Source organism: Lygodium microphyllum, chromosome 1, assembly GCF_053477565.2.
Source record: "Lygodium microphyllum isolate KBCC chromosome 1, Lygodium_microphyllum_v1.1.10, whole genome shotgun sequence".
In the NCBI taxonomy this organism is placed as follows: Eukaryota; Viridiplantae; Streptophyta; class Polypodiopsida; order Schizaeales; family Lygodiaceae; genus Lygodium; species Lygodium microphyllum.
The window spans coordinates 59,636,729-59,662,323 of NC_141135.1; the positions used below are offsets into that span (position 1 = coordinate 59,636,729).

Sequence of the window (25,595 nt, forward strand, 5' to 3'; positions counted from 1 at the left end):
CCAAGTACCACTTTGAATCACTGTACATCGAATAGTATCATGGAGAAGCTACGGTAATCTACCGTAACAATACTTTGCAAGTTCCCAAAATACTCCATCTCATCCACAACCGTGTTTGGATCCGTTGCTCGTCACCGGCTCTCTTGCTCGAACCTTGCCATGATACCACAGTCCATTGTGAAGTAGATTTTGTTAATACGCTCCACACGAAAATGCCGTCCGCACGACCATGCTGCACTATATATTTTGTATTGTACATTAAAACACTCAAATTAGATGTCGCATATAAAATTTAGATACGACAAATTCTAAACCCCTCATCACCTTTGGATTACATCCCCTCGAGAATTCCCACTCCTCCATTGAGACCTCTGTTCCTTTGCGAGACGTTGCGGTCAAAGCTCCATGCAACCATCGCATTGACATGAACCGTGGCATCTACTTCATGCCCTCAGGATATCGAATCGGTCAATGACGTGTACTACATCGGAATTCAGCTTGCGCTTCCTCTCGATCTTGCCTAGTGATCTGGTACTTGGCGAGCCATGTCTCCATAGAGGCATGGTGCAACATACAAAAGTAATTCACCTTCTCCTCCATTGAGGCATCCATTCTTTTTTCTACCCCATTTCCAACCACCTTATCTCCAGTCAGTCTATCATCGTCCTTCAGCAACCATAGCATTTCGTTGTCTGGATCCACTGTTGGTAGCCCATTGTGAAATATGCACTAGTGTCTCAGACACAAACCAACCTTCAGCCATGCTACCTTCTGGCCAAGCTCGTTGTCACACAAAACCTTTCAGGGTTTTCATGAAGTGCTCCAAGAAGAACATCCATAGCGTATGGACAGGTCCAACAATCTCCACTTCATCTAGAAGATGCACAAGAAGGTGGATTTGTATCGTGAGCATGCTGGTGGACATGTATTTCTCAAAGAGACAGACCGTCTCCACTGCTCCCCGCCTCGCGGATTCAATAGAGGACGTCTTAATCTCCTTCTGTGAGATCCATTGCACCAAAGTCGACAACCTATAAATGGCCCTGCGAATTTCTGGAGTAAGACATCCTGCGATCGCGATCGGTAGTATAAACTGCCACAAATGAGAAAGCATTATGAATAATGGCTACACTCCAAATAGCAAAATGCGCACGCAAATTACAATCCATTCGTAGTACAAACCTGACATATCTTATGTCAGTCATGGGATTTTAGCCCTGATAATTGGTTGTCTTTAGAAAATGCAGACCTGAGAGAACGCATCATACCCGTCGGAGTGCGGATAGACTTGACTACTTGCTTCACAATGCGCTCTTCTTTAGTGGAAAAAACCCAAGGATCGCGAGGAAGCTGCATGTGACCATCAGCACTCGACTGCGGCCAAAGCGCCTCCATCTTATCTACCTCCTTCAAATCCATTCGTGCCTCTATAGTGTCTCTCTTTTCTGTGATGTGGTCCCATAGCAAGCTGGCCACATTCTTGAAAATATGCATGGGATCCAACAAGTGGTTGACGTGTAAGTGGGTCCAATATGGCAACTCGTAGAAAACTGAGAACCGTCGGATTCCCTTTGGATGTGATTCCGCGTGGACCATTTTCAGCTCGTATCAGCTTGCGGCATTCATACGTGTTGGAGGTCGTCCAAGGAAACCTTCCCTGAGTTCATAATCCTCTGGCAAGAAAGCAACATGTCCTTGATATACCATCTTCTTCATGGTTCATGACCTTCGGGAGTCTAACTGTGGCCCGCACAATGGACATGCATGATAACCTGAAGTAACCAGACCTGTTCCAATACCATGACCCAATGAATACTTGCTTGAACGAGATAAAATATAGATATTACCAACGAGAACGGAGGCCTGTCACCTAAGCACTCTCCAAATTCCGAAAAGTCATGCATCATCCACATGAGAATGGCTCGAATATTGACTGACCGTCGACCATCGTGTCTGCTCATATCTTGCATGGTGACCCCCTCCTCCCACAAAATCTTAAGCTCATCGACTAATAGACGAAGATACACATCCATATTTTTGACTTTGTAGCGGCCGGGGACGAGTAAGCTAAGGATGAGATGTCCTTTCTTCATAGAAATCCATGGAGGGATATTGTAGTTGACAAGGACTATAGGCCACACACTGTAAGAAGTTGAGCACCGTCCGAATGGGTTCATGCCATCCATTGCAAGACCGAGCCGAAGATTCCTTAGCTCTCGGGCAAAGCCTGGGAAGGTAGAGTCGATGTGGCTCCATGCGTGTGAATCCGCTGATATTCGTTGAACTCCATCCATGGACCTATTCTACGCATGCCACGTTGTTATGCTCGCCATGCCGGACGTACGAAACATGTGGTTTATGCGGGGGATAAGGGGAAAGTGTCTAAGAACTTTTTGAGGGATGGTTTGCCCTTGCAAGTCCTGTTGATACCTGTGAGCACCACACTTTGGACATGTCTCCATAGTCTCATATTCTACTCGAAACAGTATGAAATCGTTGATACATGCATGGATGTTATTGTAGTCCATGCCAAGCTTTCGTAAAACATGTCGTGCATCATCACGAGACTCAGGCATGGTATTTGCAAGTGGTAATATATGATATTTCAATAACCTGAAAAAAATCATAAATACCTTGAAAAAGCACAAATGTTTGTAATAATAGTGCCGAAAAAAAATCAACGAAGCGTATGTACAAGGTACTTGAACAACTCGGTCACACTCGTATCGCTCCACCCGTATTTTGCTTGCATACTTAAGAGTGCAAGCAGTGTCTTCAGGTGAGATACTCGGCACCCATCATATAATGGTATGGATGTTTCCTCTCTAAGCGCATCAGAAGTCTTGACATCCATGGGAATCAATGCATCGATCATTGCCTCCATCTCAGGCTCCAAGATTGTAGGTAGGTCTGAAAGGTTGCCTGTCTCCTCTGACATTGATGGTATAGATTGGCCTTGCAAGTGGTGGATTGGCTCCTGCACTCCATCCATCGCACGCCCACGAACTCTTCTACTTGGCCGCAAAGGTTGCACTCCTCCTTGGGACGAGACATCACCTCCCTGGATAGAAAATTTGCCAGCGAGACCCAATCTTATTGTATATGGTATTCAATTAGCTTGCGAGTACAATGTATGATTGATATTAACTTTTCTTACCATTTGCTAAAAATCCACAATCGCCTGATTAATGATCTCGGATTGAAACTCGCCAAATCATCATACGTGTTCTATAGACAATCGGCGTTTTCGTCTAATTGCCAGCTTGCATTGAGAGCAAGGACATGGGACACACTGATTAAGATACGCCTCATGATATTGAACAACAGAACCTTCATCGTTTTCTCTTTTGTCTACGTTACAACAAACAATTTGTTTTTGTTATCATTCTTTTTTTTCTTAGATTGTTATCATCTCCTTCCATCTCTCTCTTTTTCTATGACCACGACCACGACTACGACCATGACTATTACTACGACCACGGCTACGTAATACCTAGCATATAGTACCTAGTACCTAGCATATAGTATCATAGAACACTAGTATTTAGTACCTAGTACTCAGTACCTAGCACATAATATCATAGCATCTTAGTATCTAGCACCTAGTACTCTAGTATCATAGTGCCAAGTACCCAGTACTATGATACTATGTAGTAGGTGCTAGGGTACCTTAAGCATTATGTAGTAGATGTGAGATTCTAGGGTACTATGATAGTATGTAATAGGTACAAGGTAGTACATACTAGAGTACTATGATACTATATAATAGATAGTAAATACTTGGCTAGCATGATACTATGCAATAGATAGTAAATACTTTGCTAGCATGATAATATTGAATAGATAGTAAATATTAGGATACCATGATATTATGTAATAGGTAAAAGGTACTAGATCTATCTATGTAACCATGTTTCTATGTCTCTATCTATCTCTTTATCTATCTATCCATCTATCTATTAATCTATCTATCTATCTATCTACCTTCATAATACTTGGGTACAATAGCAAAAATGGGCAGTAAAGAAGAAGAGAAGTTATAACACTGACTATTATACCCACATATTGTTACATTTGTCTATTTGGCTTCTCTTCTGTCTGTTTTTATTTGTACCCTTTGTACGTAGATGCATACACAAATATAGAGGAGGGGAGGGTGAAATATGATGGTGCCCTTGTGCTAACACAAGTGGAAGCTTGTATAATGTAGTTTCTAGGATAATGTATTTGTACCCTTTGTACCTAGATGCATACACAAATATAGAGAGCAGGAGGGTAAAATACGATGGTACCCTTGTGCTGACACAAGTGGAAGCTTGATTCTAGGATACTATGAGGCTATGGGGATGATGCTAAGAGGGATCTTATGATGGTATGTGCTAGGTACATGGACTCATTCTTAGTGAGGTGAATCGCCAATCCTATTCTTAGTGAGGTGGACTCATTCTTAGTACACACTATCATAGTATCCTAAGCTTATTGTAAGGTCCTATTTACTTTTTTCTCTTTCTCTCCCTCTCTCATTTCCTCTCCCTCCCTCTTTCTCTCCCTCTCTCATTTCCTCTCTCTCCCTGACCCTGACCCTCTCTTTCTCTCTTTTCCTATTAGGTTTAATGATTTTTATCTATTTTTCTCTTTCCTCTCTCATGTCTTTTTTCTCTCTCCTCTCCATCTCTCATTTCCCTTTCTCTCTTTCTCCCTCTCTCATTTCCTCTCCCTCTCCCTCTCTCACCCTCACCCTCTCTTTCTCTCTTTCTCTCTTTCTCTATTAGGTTTAATGATTTTTTCTCTTTTTCTCTCTCCTCTCCCTCTCTCATTTTTTCTCTCTTCTCTCCCTCTCTCATTTCCCTTTTTCTCTTTCTCCCCCTCTCTCATTTCCTCTCCCTCCCTCGCCCTGACCCTCTCTTTCTCTTTGTTCCTATTAGGTTTAATGATTTTTCTCTTTTTCTCTCTCCTCTCTCTCTCTCTCATTTCTTTTTCTCTCTCTTCTCCCTCTCTCCATTCCCTTTCTCTCTTTCTCTCCCTCTCTCATTTCCTCTCCCTCCCTCACCCTGACCCTCTCTTTCTCTCATTTCCCTTTCTCTCTTTCTCTCCCTCTCTCATTTCCTCTCCCTCCCTCACCCTGACCCTCTCTTTCTCTCTTTCCCTATTAGGTTTAATGATTTTTCTCTCTTTTTCTCTCTACTCTCTATCTCATCTTTTTCTCTCTCCTCTCCCCCTCTCATTTACCTTTCTCTCTTTCTCTCCCTCTCTCATTTCCTGTCCCTCCTTGACCCTGACCCTCTCTTTCTCTCTTTCTCTATTAGATTTAATGATCTTTTTCTCTCTCCTCTCCCTCTCTCATTTCCCTTTCTTTCTTTCTCTCCCTCTCTCATTTCCTCTCCCTCCCTCACCCTGACCCTCTCTTTCTCTCTTTTCCCATTAGGTTTAATGATCTTTCTCTCTTTTTCTCTCTCCTCTCTCTCTCATTTCCTTTTCTCTCTTCCTCTCCCTCTCTCATTTTCTCTCCCTCCCTCGCCTTCATCCTCACCCACATCCTCTTTTTCTCTATTTTCCCATTGTGTTTAACATCTTATCTCTTTTTCTCTCTTCTCTCATTCTCTCTTTTTTTTTCCCCTCCTCTCTCTCTCTCATTTCCTTTTGCTCTCTTCCTCTTCTTCTCTCATTTCTTCTCCCTCCCTCTCCCTCTCTCATTTCCCTATTATGTTTTCGTCTCCCCCCCTCTCCATCTCCCTCTCTCATTTCCTCTCCCTCTCTCATTTTCCTATTATGTTTAATGTCTCCCTCCCTCCCTCCCTCCCTCTCCCTCTCTTATTTCCTCTCCCTCCCCCTCTCTTTCTCTCTCCTCCCTCTCCCTCTCCCATTTCCTCCCCCTTTCCCTATCTTTTTCTCTCTCTCCCTTCCTCTCCCTCTCTCATTTCCTCCCTCTCCCTCTCTTTCTCTCTCTCTCCCTCCCTCTTCCTTTCCCATTTCCTCCCCCTCTCCCTCTCCCTCTCTTTCTCTATCTCTTCCTCCCTCTCCCTCTCTCATTTCCTCCCCCTTCCTCTCCCTCTCTTTAATTTCCCTCTCTTTCTATCTCTCCCTCTCCCTCTCCCTCTCCTTCTCTCTCATTTTCTCTCCCTCTCTCATTATACACAAATTATAGAAAAAATAAATAAAAAAGAGAGAGAATACACACTTCCTCCCTCACTTCTCTCATTTCATCCCCCTCCCTCTCCCTCTCCCTCTCTTTCTCTCTCTCTCCCTCCCTCTCCCTCTCTCATTTCCTCCCTCTCCCTCTCTTTTTCTCTCTCCCCTTCCCTCTCCTATTTCCTCCCTCTCCCTCTCCCTCTCTTTCTCGCTCATTTCCTCTCCCTCTCTCAATATATATACACAAATTATATAAAAAAAAGTAAGAGAGAGAGAGAGAATGCACTCTCCCTCCCTCTCCCTCTCTCATTTCCTCCCCCTCCCCCTCCCTCTCCCTCTCCCTCTCCCTCTCCCTCTTCCTCTTTTTCTCTTTCTCTTTCTCTCCCTCCCTCTCCCTCTCCCTCTCTTTCTCTTTCTCTCCCCCTCTCTTTCTCTTTCTCTCTCATTTCCTCTCCCTCTCTTAATATACACAAATTAAACCCTAAACAAGTAAAAGAGAGAGAGAGAATGGACTCACCGTAAAGATTTGGCGAGGGTTTGGCAGCTCCTCTTCGCGACGGCGGCGGCTCCTCTCCTTTGCGAACGGCGGCGGCGGCGGCGGCGGCGGTAAGCCTTCTTCCTCTCCCTCTCTCACCCTCTATGCAAAACGGTCTCTCTCTCTCTCTCTCTCTCTCTCTCTCAATGTCTCATGAATGCGCGAAATGAAACACGCTCGGGTTTCGGCCCTCTTTTTTTTCCCTATGGGACGTAGCGACACCGCTATTCCTATGTCGCTACCCGCCATCGCTATGCTTGCGTTTCCTTGTAGTGTCTTGCTAAACTATCTACTTCAAGGTTCATATCAACATCTAAACCTACAAACAAATTAATCCCATTACTAGTATTGTTGGTATGCTCATCATTATTATCATAAAAAATGGCTACAGAATCATCTTCATGTATGATGGTATTATCATGATTTGTGTCTCCTATACCATGATCATCCTCTATTGGTTCACAATCATAATTATCTCTAGTATGTGGAGCATCATCCATATGCTCAATAGATGTAAAAGTTTCATATATGCCTTTAAAGCATGGGGAGATTTGGTATGATGTGCCACCATATGTTATTCTCCATCATTGGTTGAAAGACAACCTACTAAAGTAACATTAAAAACATATTACAATTAGGATCTTATGAAGTGAACAAAATCAAGACTAGTTCTCATTATGTATGTTCACATGAAATCTCTGCATTTGAATAGCATTCACCTACTCACATTGTTGTGGTAACACCAATGTCCCATCTTTCCCTTGCCATCACTTAAAAAGTCAATGGACATAAATCCATTGGCATAACACTTGATTGTTGCATTAGGCATTTTTTCCATTACATCCTTAAACCACTTAACATCCCTACCATGTATAAAGAAAGTTTGATAATTGAGCTTGTAGGTATCTTGAATTATACCAAACCAATCATCCATGAAAACTCTTTCAAATTTAGCAATGACTCCATACATCGTGGATATTTTGCTTATTATCAATCCTTTGAGTCTAAAAACACTTTCCCTCACATATATGTTGCTTTGGCAAAGATATTTTTGGCAAGCATCCTCTTGTATACTCCCATTCAAGTGTTGTGATGATAACCACACCATTATCTCTTTCTTCTTTCTCCATCTCCTCATGCAACCAATCCACATCAAGGTTCTTTGGCAATGCTTTTAAATCTCAAGGATGTGGCATGCTATGCCCATTGCATATGCAAAAGATCCTCTTCTCTATGTCTCTTTTTGCATTTGCATCCTCATACATTGCCACCCATTGACTCATCACACCACTATAGACCACACAAGGTCTTTATAAAGCACTCAAGAAAGTATTGGGATAAAGGGCAATGGCCCATAGCCGGGTGGGCAGCTCTTGTATGTGTGCACATTGTATAATCATATATAAGTGGAGATAACAAAGAATAACAATACCGTTCATTTTGTATGCACCACATAACTCTCTTGCATTCTTCTCTCCTAACCCTCTTGCATTCTACAGCTTCTACCTCTCTTATCCCACCATTGTTTTTCTCTTAACTAGTATTAGAGTAGTGTTTCATGTTCATGAAAGCTCGTGCTTGGAGTGAGAAGCGTGCATAAACAATGAAGCTTTGCCGCATAAAGGTCAAGGATTTGACTCAAATTCGAGTTTCTTCTTTGATATTGATGTTTGCTACCCCATAATTAATAGAGGTACTATTTTCATGACCGATATATAATTTTGAGACAAGTAGGTGCTATGAGCCATTGAGGCTCAATTTGGGACTATAATAGCCCATTTTTGAATCGATTTGGCCAGCCATTACTTAATAGCTAGAATCAAAGCAAAATAGCTTAGGCATTGGATGCTCAAGAAGAGATATTGGCATATGGTTTTGACATATGTAAGTACATGTTCGCTTAAGCATGGGGGATATCTTGTCCCTTAGAAGCTAGGGACTTGCTTGTTACAAGTAGAGGGCTTAAGCAGAGGGCCCTTGATAAGGCCTTAAGTAGAGGCTTTGCCTTATGTCTATGAGAGAGAGAGAGAGAGAGAGAGAGAGAGAGAGAGAGAGAGAGAGAGAGAGAGAGAGAGAGAGAGAGAGAGAGAGAGAGAGAGAGAGAGAGAGAGAGAGAGAGAGAGAGAGAGAGAGAGAGAGAGAGAGAGAGAGAGAGAGAGAGAGAGAGAGAGAGAGAGAGAGAGAGAGAGAGAGAGAGAGAGAGAGAGAGAGAGAGCTGATGATTTGTTGAGATCACATTATCTATAGATTGTGCTGTTAATTCAAATGCATGAAGAGGTTGTTTATACTAAAAATGACTTGTGTTAATGCATTTTACTCAGTCAGGTTTCTCACATCACTTTTCCATGTTTTTAAATGTTTTAGAAGCTTCAAGACATCTATTTTATCTTCATAGAAACCTTTCTATAAGATTTAAATATCAATATTGTAGTGGATTAGTTTGCACTTAGAGGCTCTTAGATTACTCTTGATTCAAATTACACACAAATCTTGAGGGGTTTATTACCTTGAAGGGTTTTTAATGTTGATTTATGCTTAGTTTGTAGAGATTATGTGGGTCGAAATTGATTTGTAAAGGTTTCCTCTGTAGTGTGACTATTTTATGTTTAGAAGGTAGTGGAATACTTGGGACGGCTTGAGAAAATTCATATACATTTGGAGCTGCTAAAATATCATTTTTACATTAGTTTTATGTTGGTTTGATATTTGGATAGCCATTGCTTGGCTTTGCGGGGCACTTCGTTTGCAATCCATTGGTCTATTTTAAGCTTGCAATTGGATATATCTATATTGAAAAGTTTGATGGTATAAACTTTCATACTAGAAAGAGCAAATCTACAACGTGTTGGTCTAGAAAAAGTAGGTAATATATACTCTCAAAGTCCATGTATTTCTATGTGAAAGACACGACAAGTATACATGGTTATTGACGCTTGGTGATGTATATGAAAAAGAAAGTGCAGACTTGCAAGTTTATTGGTTGAATAAACTTTTTGATCTCTGAATAGAGAAGGGGGATTTAATGGCTAGTCATCTTAATGAGTTTAATACGTTTTTAAGCCAATCGATATCTTAAAAGATCATATTTCATGATTTAGTAAAAGCCACGTTCTTATTAGTCACCTTGCGTGATAGTTGGAATACTTTCAAGACTGCCACTAGTAACTTTGCATCTACAGGTGGTCTTAGGAGTGCTAATGTTGAGAGCAGTTTTCTCATTAAGGAGGTAAATAGAAAGAATCTTGTGGGGTCAAAGAGCCTTAGTGCACTTATGGTGAGAGGAAGGTCAAATGCTAGGGGGAACTCTCGTAAGAGAGGCAAGTCAAGAAGTAAGTCATGTAGCAAAAAGAATGTGGAATACTTCTTTTGCAACAAGAAGGGACTATCCGATGTAAAGGCGGTTTTTGGTGCACGTGGTCTTATGAGTGCTAATGTTGAGAGCAATTTTCTCACTAAGGAGGTAAATAGAAAGAATCTTGTGGGGTCAAAGAGCTTCAGTGCACTTATAGTGAGAGGAAGGTCAAATGCTAGGGGGAACTCTCATAAGAGAGGCAAGCCAAGAAGTAAGTCATGTAGCAAAAAGAATGTGGAATACTTATTTTGCAACAAGAAGGGACCATCCGATGTAAAGGTGGTTTTTGGTGCTGGCCGCCAAAGAAACATGAATGGCAGCCCTTGAGACACATTTGAAAAAGGACTGCTATTTGTAAAAATGGCAAAAAGACAAATTAAGATGATGGCAAGAAGGAAGAGAAAAGTAAGGCAAAGATAGAAGAGATAAATGTATTTATCAATGATGATGGTGATGTTTTGCACATATCCTCTTTGGGTGATGCATTCTTGGTTACCATGGATAATGGCATGTCCCAAAATTGGCTTCCTTATTCTAGTTTCATATTATCCCACATATGGAGTGGTTCTATAGTTATGATGCCAAGAAGAGAGCATGTGCCTATATTGGAAGTAACTCTATATGCAACATTGTTGGCATTGGGAATATACACTTTTCAATACCAAATGGATCTTTTTTTATATTGTGGAATGTGCGCAATGCTCTAGACTTGACAAAAAGTTTGATCAATACATGACATCTTGATGATTGTGGTAATCATGTGTGAAAGATTTGTAAAGGGATCTCTTATTGTGGCCAAAGGGCCAAAATTCGGTACTTTATATACTTTGAATATTTTTTGTATTAAAGACTATAATGTAGCTGTCATTAAACATCCATTTGTTTCTTTATGGCATCACCATTTGGGACATATGCTAATGATTAAAATGAAAGTTTTGTGTTGTTTGCATTATCTTTCTTGTCTAAATTTTTGAAATATTGGTTTTTGAGAGTATTATCTCTTTGGAAAGTAATCTAAAATGTCACATAATAGAGGTAGTGGTAGTAGAAGATTAGAATGCCTTGGTTTGGTTCATAGTGATTTGTCTAGGTCAATGCCCACAGTTTCATAGGGTGGAGTATCATACTTTGTCACTTTTATAAATGATACCATAAGGAAGCTTTGGGCTTATTCTCTTTGTAAGAATAGTGATTTTTTGGATGCATTTCAAAGTTCTTAATATTTATAAAGAACCAATAGGCAAGAAGCTTAAGTTCTTTGAGGACTAATAATGGTAGAGAGTTTATATTGCATATCATTATAATTTTTTTCGCAAGTTGTGGTATTAAGCACCTAAGAATCCTAAAAAAAAAGTATGGTTGAGAAGATAAATAAACCATTCTGAAAAGGGTTTGTAGTATGCTATCAAATGCTGGTCTTACTAAAGTTATAAAGACAATAATACATTTGATCAACAAGTCTCCCAGTAGGCTATTGGATGGCAATGTAGAGATTACATGATGCAATTGAAAAAATGTCAGCAAGGAGTAAGAAACACACGATAAAAGTGAGAAGAACAAAAACTGCTTTAATTTAAAACAAACTGATATAAAGATGGCTTTGTTCACCCATATGCTTCCACTATGAAGCTTAGATGGCAATCTAGATAGATGATAGGCAAAGAGTTAATGCTAGCTAGAAGAACTTTGACTAGCTAAAAGATAGATTGATGATAGCTTTGGAGGAGTCTTCCTTTTATAGCACATGAAGTAGTCTAGTCGGCTTGTGTGACCATATTATGAACCTCCCTAGTCACCCAAGAAATATTCTAAGAAATATTTCCTTTTTTGTCAGGCTGGGGGCATTGTCCTCGAACCCCAATGGCTCCTCTTAGGACCCCCCAATTGGGGGCCGCTTTGTGGCCCCAAGTCCCAAAATATGGGTCCTTAGTAATTCGCATACCTTGCAACTCAATACATTGTGCCTTGAGTTGCTACTAACATAACTATTCTATCTAACCCCAAAGGCTAGATCCTTAAAGGTTACCTTTTTGCCATCTGGTCACATAGACCTCATTTGACATACGAGTTAAGACCCAATAAATATTCGAGCTCACACATGGCTTCTTCTCACAATGGAGAACTTACAACTTAGACACCATGGATTATTGGTGGCACCTTATGGGGGTGGGACATTGATTATATCAAATATCCCCCCTCAATATCCACTTGCAATTGAACTACATACTCTAACTACACGTCTTTGAAGATGAACTTGAAGACAATCCTTTGTAAGAGCTTTAGTGAAGGTATTTACTCCATGCTCCTCCATTGGACAATAGACAAGCTCTACTATCCCATCCTTGATCAAGTCATGCACATAGTAATATTGGATCTCAATGTGTTTAGTGCGTGCGTGAAAAATTGAATTTTGGCCAATAGTGATGCAACTTTGGTTGTCACATCTTTGCATTGTTGGTTCTTCATCTTGTACTCCCATGTGCCATAGAATACTCCTTAACCATACTACTTTACATATTGTAAAACAAGTTGCATTGTACTCTGCTTTGAATGCCGCAATTGGCTGCTTCTTACTAATCCAAGAGAAGATTCCTGATCCCAAAGAGAAACAATATCCAAAAACTAATTTCTTAGAATCAATGTCATTTGCCTAGTTTGAGTCATAGTTTCCCATAAGAGCACTTTTGGAATTGTATATGATATCATAGTTAAGAGTTTCCTTGAAGTATCTAATACATCCACATCCCAGCTTTCCAATGAATTTCTCGTGGTTTGTTTGAGAACCTACTTAAAACACCATCAACAAAACTGATATCTAGCCTAGTGTTATACAAGTAGATGATTCTTGAAAATCAAATCCTCAACTTGTGGCTTATGCAACTAATCTGGCTTTGTACTTTTCTAAGCTTCTATAAGCCTTGTACTTTAACTTTTAGATCCACTTGGTGCTAATAATCTTTCTCTTTTCTAGCTCATCCACTAGCTCCCAAGTGTCATTCTTCATTATGTTGTTAAACTCAGCTTGCATAGCTGCTGTCTATGCTGGATCAACAAGTGCTTTTTCCAAGTTTATTAGCTTATTTATTTATCTCATAATGTCATCCATCAAGGTCAAATTGAATATGGGAGCAAAATCCTTTCTTTGCTCCTCTATTCTCAAAGACCTCCTTGGTCCATATGCCTTTTTCTCAACAATAGTTAGGCATATGGTTATTGCGATCATAGAGTTGCTTCACCCATTATAACAATGGCTTTTCTAGTAGTGTGATTGCAGGTTGGTGAACTTTTTTCTCATCATTCGAAGATGATGCTTCCTCGTCCTTGAGGGTAGGGATAGCTCTTGGGATGGGTTCATAGTGGACTATTTCTTCACAAGTGGAACAACTTATATTCTCCTCCTCCACTATATGTGGCTGCTCCTTGAACACCACATCCTAGGTCGTTATGATCTTCTTTGCTTCTTGGTTATATAATTTGTATGCCTTTTGCTCATCTATAACCTAAGAAGATACATTTTATACTTTTTGGTTTTAACTTGTTTTTCTTGTCCTTTAGAACATGTGTATGAATTTCACATCCAAAAGTTCTAAAGTGTGAGACAGATGGTTTCTTACCAAAATAGGCCTCATGAGGAGTTTTGCCCTTAAGAGCCTTTGTATAATTCCAATCGAGAATGTAGACTGGAGTATTAACAGCTTCTATCTAAAACTACTCAGGTAATCTCTTTTGGTGCGATTTTGACATTTAATAATGCCATTTTGTTGAGGTGTAAGAGACATTGTCAATTGATGCTTAATCCCTTTACTCTTGCAAAAGTCTTCAAACTCCTTTGAGTTAAACTCACTACCACCATTTGTTTTAAACTTCTTCACACATTGCTCTGTTTCATTCTCAACAAGTTTTAGCCATTCTTTACACTTATTAAAAGGTTGAGCCTTATCCTGAAGGAAGTACACCCACATCTTCTTAGTATAATCATCGATGATCAACATAAAATAAGAAGATTCTCTCAAGTCTTGGGTAGGCATTTTATCGCACAAGTCAGCATGCACTAACTGTAGAGAAGCCTTTTCTATGTTCTTGCTTTCTTGTGGAAATGCCTTTCTCTGTTGCTTGCTTATTATACAAGCTTCACATGGTTTCTTCATTTTAGTTATTGTAGATAGGTGAGCAACTATACCTTGCTTATGTGTCTCCTTTAACATTGCAAAATCAATGTGATAAAATCTTTCATGCTCTGGGAGCTTTCACTCAACCGCCAAGACCCACAGACCGCTTATTGCTTCAAGCGTTCCAAGCGAGCTCTAATGGCTACCTCTCACATAGCCGATGCGTCGTTGATCCTACAAGTGTAGTGAGCTTACCTTGATGCCGATATGAGTTGCCTTCTCTCTTGCACACACCAGTAGCTCCACGATTCTAGATGCTAGCTCAAGCATCCTGGAGCCCCAAGAGGAACACCAAGGAAAAGGGAATTCTACTGCAATAAAATCTATCTTGTAACATCAACAAGCATTTATTTCATTATTTTGATGATCAAAACAAAGAAAACAGCAATTCTTCACGCAGCATTATAGTAAATATCTCCCACAGATTTGATAAAATCAACCATAATCTTCAACATCTTTATAGAATCCATCAATATAACAAAAAACATAGAAGAATACACCATCTTTGAATGGAAATCAATCAGATAGTATTCATCTTCAATGTCTTCATAGTTCTCTCTCTCAATCTCTCATATACAATTACACTATTTTTATAAAATTGGCTATCTCTCTCTCTCGCTCTCTCTCTCAATAGTACATCATCTCCTCACTACAATACTCTCATAATAACTCTCAATATGAAGAGTCAGCAGAGCCACTACAATGTCTTTTCATAGCTCACTACTGTCACTGTCACTTTAGTCTTCTCTTCAGTCTTCAGCAGCTGCTTCTTCCATTTGTTTTAGCTCTTTTGAACTTAGATTCATCCTTTCCAAAAGTTAGAAAACTTTCCCAAAGTCACACATACATTCTACAGAATACTTACAGAAGGTTTATAGAACAGTACAGTTCAGTACCATAGCAGCTATAGTACAGTTACAGAGCAGAGATAGAGCAGAGACTTTCCATCCCCTACCACTTCTATTTCTCAACCCCCTCAGTTGGTTAGTAGGTACGAAGGATTTGATCAGCAGATTCCGAGAAGAAGAGGATGAAGCTCAACTGATTCTCTCATGGGACCACAGATCAATTGGCCATTAATTCCAGGGGACTAGACAACTGCTAGTCAAGCATACCAAAATTACATCCATTTTTCTCAACAATATTCACAATCTCTAGATCCTTCAGTGAGATTGACAGCCCATTTTTCTAGGTACTTAGCATATATGCATAGGCATTCCCATAACGATCAAAAGGCCATTCCAAAGCTTTGTATGAATGTCAATGTGAACATTGATTCCCAATAGTTGGATGTCCTATATTTTCATGCCCTTTGTCTACCTAGCAGATACCTTGTTTTGCTAGAATGGATGTGTTGCCTTCAGTTCTTCCAGAATCCTCCAAAATCTTTTGTAGATGAGTCTTTATCCCTGGATCGCTTTTGCAATCATCAAACCTTCAAGAGGGATCATCTTCATTGATACCCCTGGATGTATCTTTTGTGCTTCTTAATGAGATATTTTTTGGATGTGCCATTCAGATGGTTGTGTTTGTGTGTGTGTTGTAATAATTTGTATGTGATGAGTTCGTGCCAGTTGAATAATTTGTTCAAGAGCTCTCTTTTCAACTATTGATGGTGATGGTGGATGGCAAGCCTACGATGGAAAGCTGAAGAACCTCTTATAACCTTTACAAATTTATTATCAGATGTGTTAATAAATAACATAGTATTCTTTTCTAGAGATACAGGTGATAAGTTGGGGTCGTGGTTTGCAGTGATTATTGAAGATACTAAAGAAGATCAAAACTGATTTTTGTTGTTTCTGAGGTCTGAATGATTGATTTTTGATGGACTTAGAGTGATGTATGGTTGTTAATGGAAGTGTTTGAGAGTGTTTTGGATGATATTGATTATGTTTTGGAATCTCATGATGATTCTTAGTATAAATATGAGGCTCTGTGATGTTCTGATAGGTTCTGATTGGTTATGATACCTTCTGTATAGCCTCTATTTTGTTCTTATTTTCTTTTGTATGAAGCATGGATTGATGATTGATGAAGGTTGAAATATTTTAAAGTTTTATTGAATAGTTTTTGATAGTTTGGAATGGTTTTAGTATGAGTTATGAGGATTTGATGTTCTCTGATGACCTTTTGTAACCCTCTATAAACCTTATGTAGAGCCTCTGTCTCTGTTCTGTCTCTGCTCTGTTCCTGTTTTGTTCTATTATGTAGATCTTCTGTAAGTGTTCTGTAGAATGTATGTGTGACTTTGGAAAAGTTTTCTAACTTTTGGAAAGGATGAATCTAAGTTCAAAAGAGCTAAAACGAATGGAAGAAGCAATTGTTGAAGACTGAAGAGAAGACCGGAGTGACATTGACAGTAGTGAGCTATGAAGAGACACTGTAGTGGCTCTGGTGCCTCTTCGCATTAGACATACCTCTTAGGGGGTGCATCCACGACCTAAGAAGGATTATTGAGAGTCATTATTGAGTATTGTAGTGAGGAGATGATGTACTATTGAGAGAGAGAGTTAGAGATAGCCAATTCTATCAAAATAGTGTATCTGTATATGAGAGATTGAGAGAGAAAACTATGAAGACATTGAAAATGAATACTATGTGATTGATTTCCATTCAAAAATGATGTATTCTTTTGTATTCATTGTTTTATTGATGGATTCTATGAAGAAGTTGAAGATTATGATTGATTCTATCAAATCCGTGGGAGATATCTACTATGATGCTGCGTGAAGAATTGCTGTTTTCTTTGTTTTGGTCATCAAAAGAATGAAATACAAGCTTGTTGATGTTACAAGATAGATTTTCTTGCAGTAGAATCCCTTCTCCTTGGTGTTCCTCTTGGGGCTCTACAATGGGTCAAGAAAATGAAACCCACTAAGTGGAAATCAAGCTGTGCCTCGAGTTGGTGCAAAGAGCATTGGGCCTACCCAACAAAGTTGAAAGACGGCCAAAAAGGGACATGTACAGCATGTTGGGAATGGAAAAAGCGATGGTCCACACCAAAGATGGTATCAGCTTAGCTGACATCCCTAACCCCAAAGTCCAACTACAAGCCAAAATGGTGCACGCCTTATTCTCCAACCAAAGATACAATGCATTCATGAGTAGAATCAATGTGCCAATGCTAGAAAGCATCACTGCCAAGTCTTTCGATGAGGTGAACTTGAATGGCTTCGTGCAAAAGATGATAGAGACTTTGGCGAAAGCACTGGCCATAGATGGAAGACCCGCCGGGGGAGAATTCCTAGCCTCCAAGGCTAGGAAGGAGTCATTGTTGAAGGCCTCAACCATTGGGTTCTTAATGGCCATCATCAAAGAGGATTTGGCGGAAGCGCAAGAAGACAAGGAAGTTAGTGAGACACCAGATAGCAGGTCCCCTCCCCACCGCCAATAACAGGAGTAATCCAACGAGAGGATAGAGAGTGATGAGCAAGAAAGCAAGAAGAAAGAGAGAAAAAACTTCCAAAGAGCCTGAAGAGAGTCCAAAAATGCTAATGACAAGAGGAAAAGAAAAGAAAAGGAGGAGACAAAAAGAATAAAAGAGGAATCCAAGAAAGTTGAAGAGGAGAGGAGGAGGAAAGTAGAGTAAGAAGTCAAGGAGTTAAGAGAAAGAAGAAGAAGACATAGCCCTAGCCATCTTCTCAGTGGAGCAACCCTCAAGGGAAGAAGAGCTAGCTCCCATGAGCCCTCATGAAGAAGAATGTCCAAGCAAAACTCCCAAGAACCCAAAAGCATGCCACCCCCAGTAGCATAAGGCAAGGGCAAGGGTCTTATTAACCCCATCCCACCTATCCTAGTGCCCACCACCGCAGTCTTTGCACCTACCCAAGGCTCTTCTACCATGGTGGATGCCAGTAACCTTGTGGCTTGGGTGCAATTTTTGGTCAATAAAGAAATAATTCAAGGTGGAAGTGGAGGGACCCTAGTGATTGGACCAAAAAGACTAATAGCTATGGATGTGGAGTCTAGACAAGACCCCAAAAGGAAAAAGATAGAGGCATCCACAACGACTACTCCTACAATGCTGCTGTCATCTACAAACTATGATGACTATGTCAAGGAACTTCTGTTTGTTGAAAGATAAGCATAGGAACTCTCCTTACACTAGAGAGGATAATGATAGCTAGGTGTAAATGGATTGGAGGATAGGGAAAACCCTAACTCTAACTCCTCCAGAGGTTATATAAATATCCTAAAGTACACACTCAAATGTAGAGGGGAGTGTACTAGTTGTACCTTGAACAACTGACTAAACAAGATCTTATTTTTATACTTGAGCTCTCTCTCTCCCTCTTGTGCACACTCTCTCATGCTTCCAACTTTGATTAGCAACATGGTATCAGATCCATCTCTGATCCTTCGTCTTCCCTCAACCTCTTTACACATCTAAGTGCACAAGAAGAATGCTTGCCATCTCAGTTACCTTTCTTTCCACCATAGCCAGCTAGACCCCTTGACCTTTGAGGAGCTGGTGTGTGCAATAGAAGCAGTATTAGCTCCTAATTTCTTCTGGAGACTTCATCCTCAGCTCAAGGCGCTTCAGCACGGTGCATCAATCCCTGACATTGGACGACGTGGTGGGAAGTATTGCAACAAATGTAAAAAATGGCACAGTTCTGATAGCGTGGCAGTTCGTACAACAGCACGACCTGTAGCAGGCGTAATAATGGCAGCGACCCTGGGGCTTTGATAGCCTCCCAAGTGGGCTATCTCCACCCAATAGGGTTCTTAGAAATTCTTCCTCTGCTGCTCCCACAGAGTCAAACCCTAATTGTGATTTCATGGCATCCATAGCCACAAGCTTGAAAGCTTGACCTTCTGGTGTTTTTTTCATATTCTACTATCAATAACAGTGCGTCATCTCTTCTTGATTCAGTTACTAGCATGAAATTTTGTCTAATAGACAACTCTTATATTCAATTAAGCGGGCAAATTAGTAAAAAAATACGTGTTATATCCATGGGAATTTCTAAAGTGAACAATTAATAGAAATATCTATGGTATATCCATGGGATTTTCTTATTTACCTATGTCATATAATTTTTATAGTGTGCAACCACTACCTTTTACACCAATTAGAAAAGTTTTGAGGTCTCAAAAATACATTTTACTAGGGTGTAGAGAGAGAGAGTGCTCTAGACTAGTGGGAGCAAAGCTATCATAACAAAAAAATTATTTTAAAATAATGAAAAACTATTATATAAAAATATATAGATACGATATAGCTATTAATTTTAATTATGAATATGAAACATCTATTTCATCATCTCATAAATGTGATTATGACATCCTTTACTTTAATGACTTAGGGTCTCAACTACTTTACATTAATAATATATTTGGTATTGTATGATAATGGCAATTGAATATAAATTCAAATTACTAAAAAGCTTAGCATTCATTTTTTCCCCTCCCTTATTTTGTTCTTCTTGTCTATTTTCTTCCCTCGTGGTGGTAACTTATTTCTCTCTCTCTCTCTCTCTCTCTCTCTCTCTCTCTCTCTCTCTCTCTCTCCTCTCTTTGCCATGAATATAGAAATTCAATCTTCAATAAGGCACTCAAGCTTTGAAATCACATCCATATTTGTGTTTAATTTATTCCAAACAGATAGGAGATAGATTCCTACCATTATTAGTAAAGGTAGCTAGATTACCATGCAACAAGATAAACGTAGGAAAAGACATATATGTGAGAGCTCTTTCTTATTTGCTTGGAAGGGTGATTTCAAACTTGGAGCAAATAAGAATAGCAAAAAAAAGGTGTTAGTACAACATATATTTATGCATAGAGAGTTGCATTTGAAACCCAAAGCTTTAAATCCTGCATTGTATGGACCGAATTATAAGTATTTCATTCTCAATACTTTTCTTTTATTAAAGCTTTGATGCTGGCATGATAACAAGATGTTTTGCTCACTATTGAGAAGCAAGGATTTTCTTTAAAGCCTTCAACTATTTGTACTTTAATCCTTATAGCATTGGGCTTGTAAGGTTAGCGATGTTTATTATGAAGGATTAAATAAAGTAATATTTCCTTGTTGAGTTTTTTTCTTGTATTTACACATGTGGAATCAAAAAATGTTTGTGTGTGTTTGAGAGAGAGAGAGAGAGAGAGAGAGAGAGAGAGAGAGAGAGAGAGAGAGAGAGAGAGAGAGAGAGAGAGAGAGAGAGAGAGAGAGAGAGAGAGAGAGAGAGAGAGAGAGAGAGAGAGAGAGAGAGAGAGAGACTTGGAGGGGGTTGTTCAAGGGGAGCTTACCCGCTATGGCAAGAAACTAGATACTACACCATATATGATACATACTATTTTAACTATATCTTGTTTCAATCACATAAGAATTGAGAAAACAATCTATGATGAGTGTGGTAAGGATTAGGAATATCAGAAAAGCCTATGCTACATGAAAAGTAAGTGGCATTCTAAAAGCTTCTATCTTTTCATTATTATTTTTGCTATTGGCTTTCCATTACCATTTCTAGCTTCTTTCTTTTCATTACCACTTTTGGTCTCAGTAGTTTCAAAGAATTTCTCCCATCTAAGAGTTTACTAAATTTATCTTTAGTTGTCGAATTCCTCATTATGATTCTCCATAGTAGCAAGTTAAGTCTATTGGACGGTGTGGTTTTCATAACTCTTTTAGTTGTTACTTCTAGAATTCCCTTGGTGCTAAGGGCATCTCCTTCTTCTACCTTCCCAAAACTAAGCACCACCTATTTGTCATGGGCATCTCTAGATGCTCCTACCTTTGATTTTCTTTAGCACTAGTCTTGTGCAAAAAGGCCACATTGTGGTAATTTGGACCCTCTACAAAAAGTTTCATTTATCCTCACTAAGAAAGATAAAAAAGAAATGGTTTTAGGAAAATGTGATCAATACAAGCCAGAAGTTGAAAAAAAAGGGAAAGGTTCAAAACAAGTCAAAATGTTGAGAGTTATTTTAACCAATTTTTGTGCACTTTTGAAACTCCAATTTTTGTAAAAAATGAATTTCCACTTGAAACTTTTTCTAAACCTTTTATTCTACTATTAAAAATATTGGTAAAGTTCCATCCAATTTTGGTATCATATGCATATGTTATTTCAAATATAGTGAAATAGGACTTGAGCCATTTAAGTGGCTTGTAGCCACTTTTGTGGCCAATTACAAGACTAATGTTGAGGTAGCACCTTTTTATGTTCACCATTCTTTGGTGGAGTTCACCTTTAGGGTTGATTGAAGTATGCCAATTACTCTTGGCTCTTGATGTCATGTTCTCTAGCCACTCAATCTCAATAGTATTTGACTCACATTGTTCATTAAGGAGCCTTGGCTTCTTAAATTCTCTCCTTTCTTCATCCCATGTGTTGATCCAACTCCTTATGCTTTTCTTTCCTAATCTAGCTAAGGTTGCTTTATCTAGATTTCATAGGCCTACTTTATTTTCAAAGGGTGCTTTGTTGTGCCAAACTAGTTGGAGTAGAGATGCATCCCCCTTGAGGGTGCTTTACGTCTTCCACTCAAGCTATACAAAATGTGCACCTATGATTTAATCAATGATTGAGAAAGTGTTTATTGATATATCTTCATTTTTAATTCTCCAAATTTTCCATATGACTAAACTGATATCCTCAAGATTTGGAACAATTTTAGTTGTTTTGATGAATAACCTTAGATTTAAGTCCTAAGGTTATTTTCCACCTAGATTTTGTAGTAAGATACCAATCCTTGGGACTTTTGATGTAAAGATTCTAATCCAAGAGTCCCCTCATTCTTTGGCAATGTTATTTGATTCCATGCTATGGTTGAGAAGACTCTATCTATGCCATTATAGCAAATGAAGCTATGTATTAATTTCTCAAGCTATGTGCAAGAAGAGGCTTTGGAAAATGGCATTTTGTAGTGATAAGACATTAGGAACATTTACAAGATTCAAAGCTTGCACTATCAACCTATTTGCATGCCATTCCACTTTTCCAATTTCCCTAGGAACCACCTAATTTGTCCTTCACGGTAATGGCAAATCCCAACGGGTAGCCAGGTTTCTGAAGGTTTGTCTTGGCCAAATGATCTTGAATCCTATAACTTAGACCCACAATAGAGGATCTTCTAGCCCTACATATATCAATTATGTTTTTGAGAGGCTAATTTTAGAGCCAGACACTTTGATGAAGTAGTCTTGGCAGACTTGCAACATTGAATATAGTGAGCTCGTTTATGTTGGAAGCACATTTCTTGTCATTGATTGAGCAATTGAGCTATGAATTGTGTTATATTAGGAACCATTAATGTTCATATTTCTCCTTTGCTGACATTGAGCTCTAAATTCTTCATGAGGGGGCTCTATCACCAAAGCAAAGTGAAGGGGTCCAAGGGGGACCCTTGTCACATCAAAAACTTCAGAGAGAATTAGCCTCCAGTGTACCCATTAATGGATACAGAAGCCATTGCAATACCAAATAAGAAGGAAATTAAAGTACAAAAGGGATTACCAAAGCCTAAGCTAACTAATGTTTTTAGGATGCAAGGCCAAATTGTGCAATGTGTCACTAAATTGATTGCTTATTACACATTCTCTATTTAGTAAATTTATATCAATAAACTAATGACTCGCTTTTCTTTAAGTGTTAATGATGATCTAGCATGGTCATGAGACCATTTAAAAACCAATATCCTTAGTGCATCACTTAATGGGGTGATCAGAGCACTGTGACGGGGATATCTAGTATAGGTAGTACAAGTTATGAAGGGGGAAGGAAGTGTCTGCCAAGCATGAGTGTACACAAGAACCAAAGAGTTACACATAAATGAAGATGGATTGAGTTCTAAGAAGAGGAAGTGCATTAGCATTGTGTATATGTATATATGTGTGCATCCAGGGACACCTAGGAACATTTACTTGTGTCAAGAACCAAAGAGTTACACATAAATGAAGATGGATTGAGTTCTAAGAAGAGAAAGTGCATTAGCATTGTGTGTATGTATTTATGTGTGCATCCAGGGATGCCTAGGAACATTTACTTGTGTGTAATGAGCATTGCATTCGTTTGGGATCATCCTCTCCCTTACAAGTCAACGTTTAAGGTATTTTCTCTCTTGATGAATTAAGAAGAGAAGTAACTCTTTCACTCATCAATATTTTGTGCATTAATATTTTCTGTGTCAATATCATTGGATCTGGAACCACGCGTACTTGTAAATCGAATGGTTGCTCGATCATGGCCCTTATATACATATTTATACAAATATTTGATAGTTGCAATTGTCGAGCAAACCTCAACATTTATGTGATCACTATACTTGGAACTCAAATAAGAATTGTAAGGCACTATCCATTGGTTATCCAAGAGGTTACCATTAGCATTATGAGTCCTTCCATCCTCTCGACGTCTGTATAAAGGATAACCAGTTTTATCAACTGTAGTTGTATGTATAAACTTTTTTGGATAATCCTTTATACACTTTCCATCCACCATGCAAGCACTTTTTGGATTGAACTCACCACACGAACCATGTATGTTACATTTAGTAATAATTCGATACAAATCCAAAAACCTTTCCTTATCAGGTAGCTCAGCGCACACCAGTCTATCATAATGACGTGCTTCTAGTGGCTTAAAGCGTGGTTCTAATATCAAGAGCATATGTGAATGAGGCAAGCCTCTCTTTTGGAATTCTATGATGGACACATATCCAACAACTTTACCAAACAACTCCTTTTTCACTATCAACTGCATCATGTCCTTATGTTTCAAATGAAAAACTCTAGCAGTTAAATCTGGTCGATCATGTGCAGTTTGCCCAGGCAACAAAGCATCTATAATTTCAGACCACTTAGGATTGCATGCCATGGTGATAAAAAAATCAGGTTTCCCTTTGCTATGGACAATTGCCATAGCATCTTGATATAATTGGTACATGAATCTTGGTCTACCTGTAAAGTTAGATGGCAATACTATTCTCCTGCCCACACCAAGCACCATTCATATAATGGAATTTGTGTCGAAGTATATGTTTGATTATACTCCATGCCATCATTTCTCATTTTGCTCATGAGAAATGAAGTTAAGAACCATATTGCCCAATACATCCTCTTCATAATCTCATGAGGCAATAGTGGAGGCTTATCTTCCTCAACATCATTAATCTTTGCATATCATGGTGCTTCCATCTCTTCTCGTTAGTGCTTGACCTCGTTACATCTTGTATATGGTAACATTTATTGGTGCAGATTGGCAACTTGCAAGCAGAATGTCAAATTTACCATCAACATATTTCTTCAATTAAAATGGGAGTTCATTTAACCCTTCTCTAAACAAGCCATTATTGGTGATTTTTGGGGATTCCATTCTCCATATATGCTTATATGATTCATTGTAATTCTACATGCTCAATGCATGCGTCCTTGACAATGATCACACATACAATTTATTTTTTGCTCCAACCATATTGAGTAATGATACAAGCAAGGTTTCATCATTCATATCACTAAGACAACAAGGATGCTTGAGAGTGTGAAGGGGACTTACCACCTAAGAATGTGGACATCTTTCCTAATCAGTTAATGTGCCCACAAAACCCATACATTGTTATGAAACTGTGTGACTTTGCTAGCATTTACACATGCATCAAATATTGTGTTCTCATTATGTCCACTACATTTAAACTCTATGAAAAAATATGTTTATCTTTGTAAAAAATGTGAAACTAGATGTGGTGTATTTTTAAAACCCTTTCTTTCAGATAGCATACAAACTCCTTTGTGATATAATGTTTGGGAGAGCAAAAGAAAAGAAGAAACAAAGATTGGTATCTCATGAGGAGCCCTTGCTCTCTTTTTTCCCTCCTCTTTCTATGATAGATAGACAAAGTATTCTTCATGTTGGTTTTCCTATCTTTACCAATGATTCATAAAGCTTTCTTATTCAATTATTGCCTTGTTCCTTTGCCTCTTCCATTATTGCTATTACTTTATGTTTAGCTACAAAAAGAAATAGTAGTATTAGTTGAAATTTCTAGTTCAAAATATCATGGTTTGTCATCCTTGATTGAATAGTACTTTGGTATTTTCATCATTCTTAAAACATGGATGTGAATGCAACCATATATGTACACTTCCTATAGCTTTCTTGCACAAGTAAACATTCTATTAAATGGTTCTTTCCTTAGGGTTTTGAGCGTGATAGTAAACATGGAGGCAAATGTGAATTCTCACATGTTAATGAACATGTTTTTAAATCCTATCCGATAGAGATACAAATGCATGTCATAGTATCATAGTGCTAAATAAGCCAATCTTGCATGTAAGAGATCTTAACAGTAAATAATATTGATTACATGCTCTTACGCAAACTTTTTGCTTATATTTTGTTATTTGTTAACTTGTGCTTGCATAACATATTCTTCTTTAAATACACATCAAAGTGTATTTTGT

At 38.8% G+C, this 25,595-nt stretch overlaps 1 protein-coding gene across 1 annotated transcript; it reads right to left on the bottom strand.

Moving 5' to 3' along the window:
* Positions 1 to 23,286: 23,286 nt before the first annotated feature.
* LOC148041162 (uncharacterized) lies at positions 23,287 to 24,012 on the bottom strand. The gene has a single exon (XM_087678544.1). It carries the CDS (start codon positions 24,010 to 24,012, stop codon positions 23,287 to 23,289), a length of 726 nt encoding a protein of 241 aa, XP_087534670.1.
* Between the last annotated feature and the right edge of the window lie 1,583 nt (positions 24,013 to 25,595).

What these genes read in the sequence shown, in the direction of transcription:
- LOC148041162 (XM_087678544.1), bottom strand. Translation starts at nt 24,012, where the DNA reads ATGGCATGCAATCCTAAGTGGTCTGAAATTATAGATGCTTTGTTGCCT.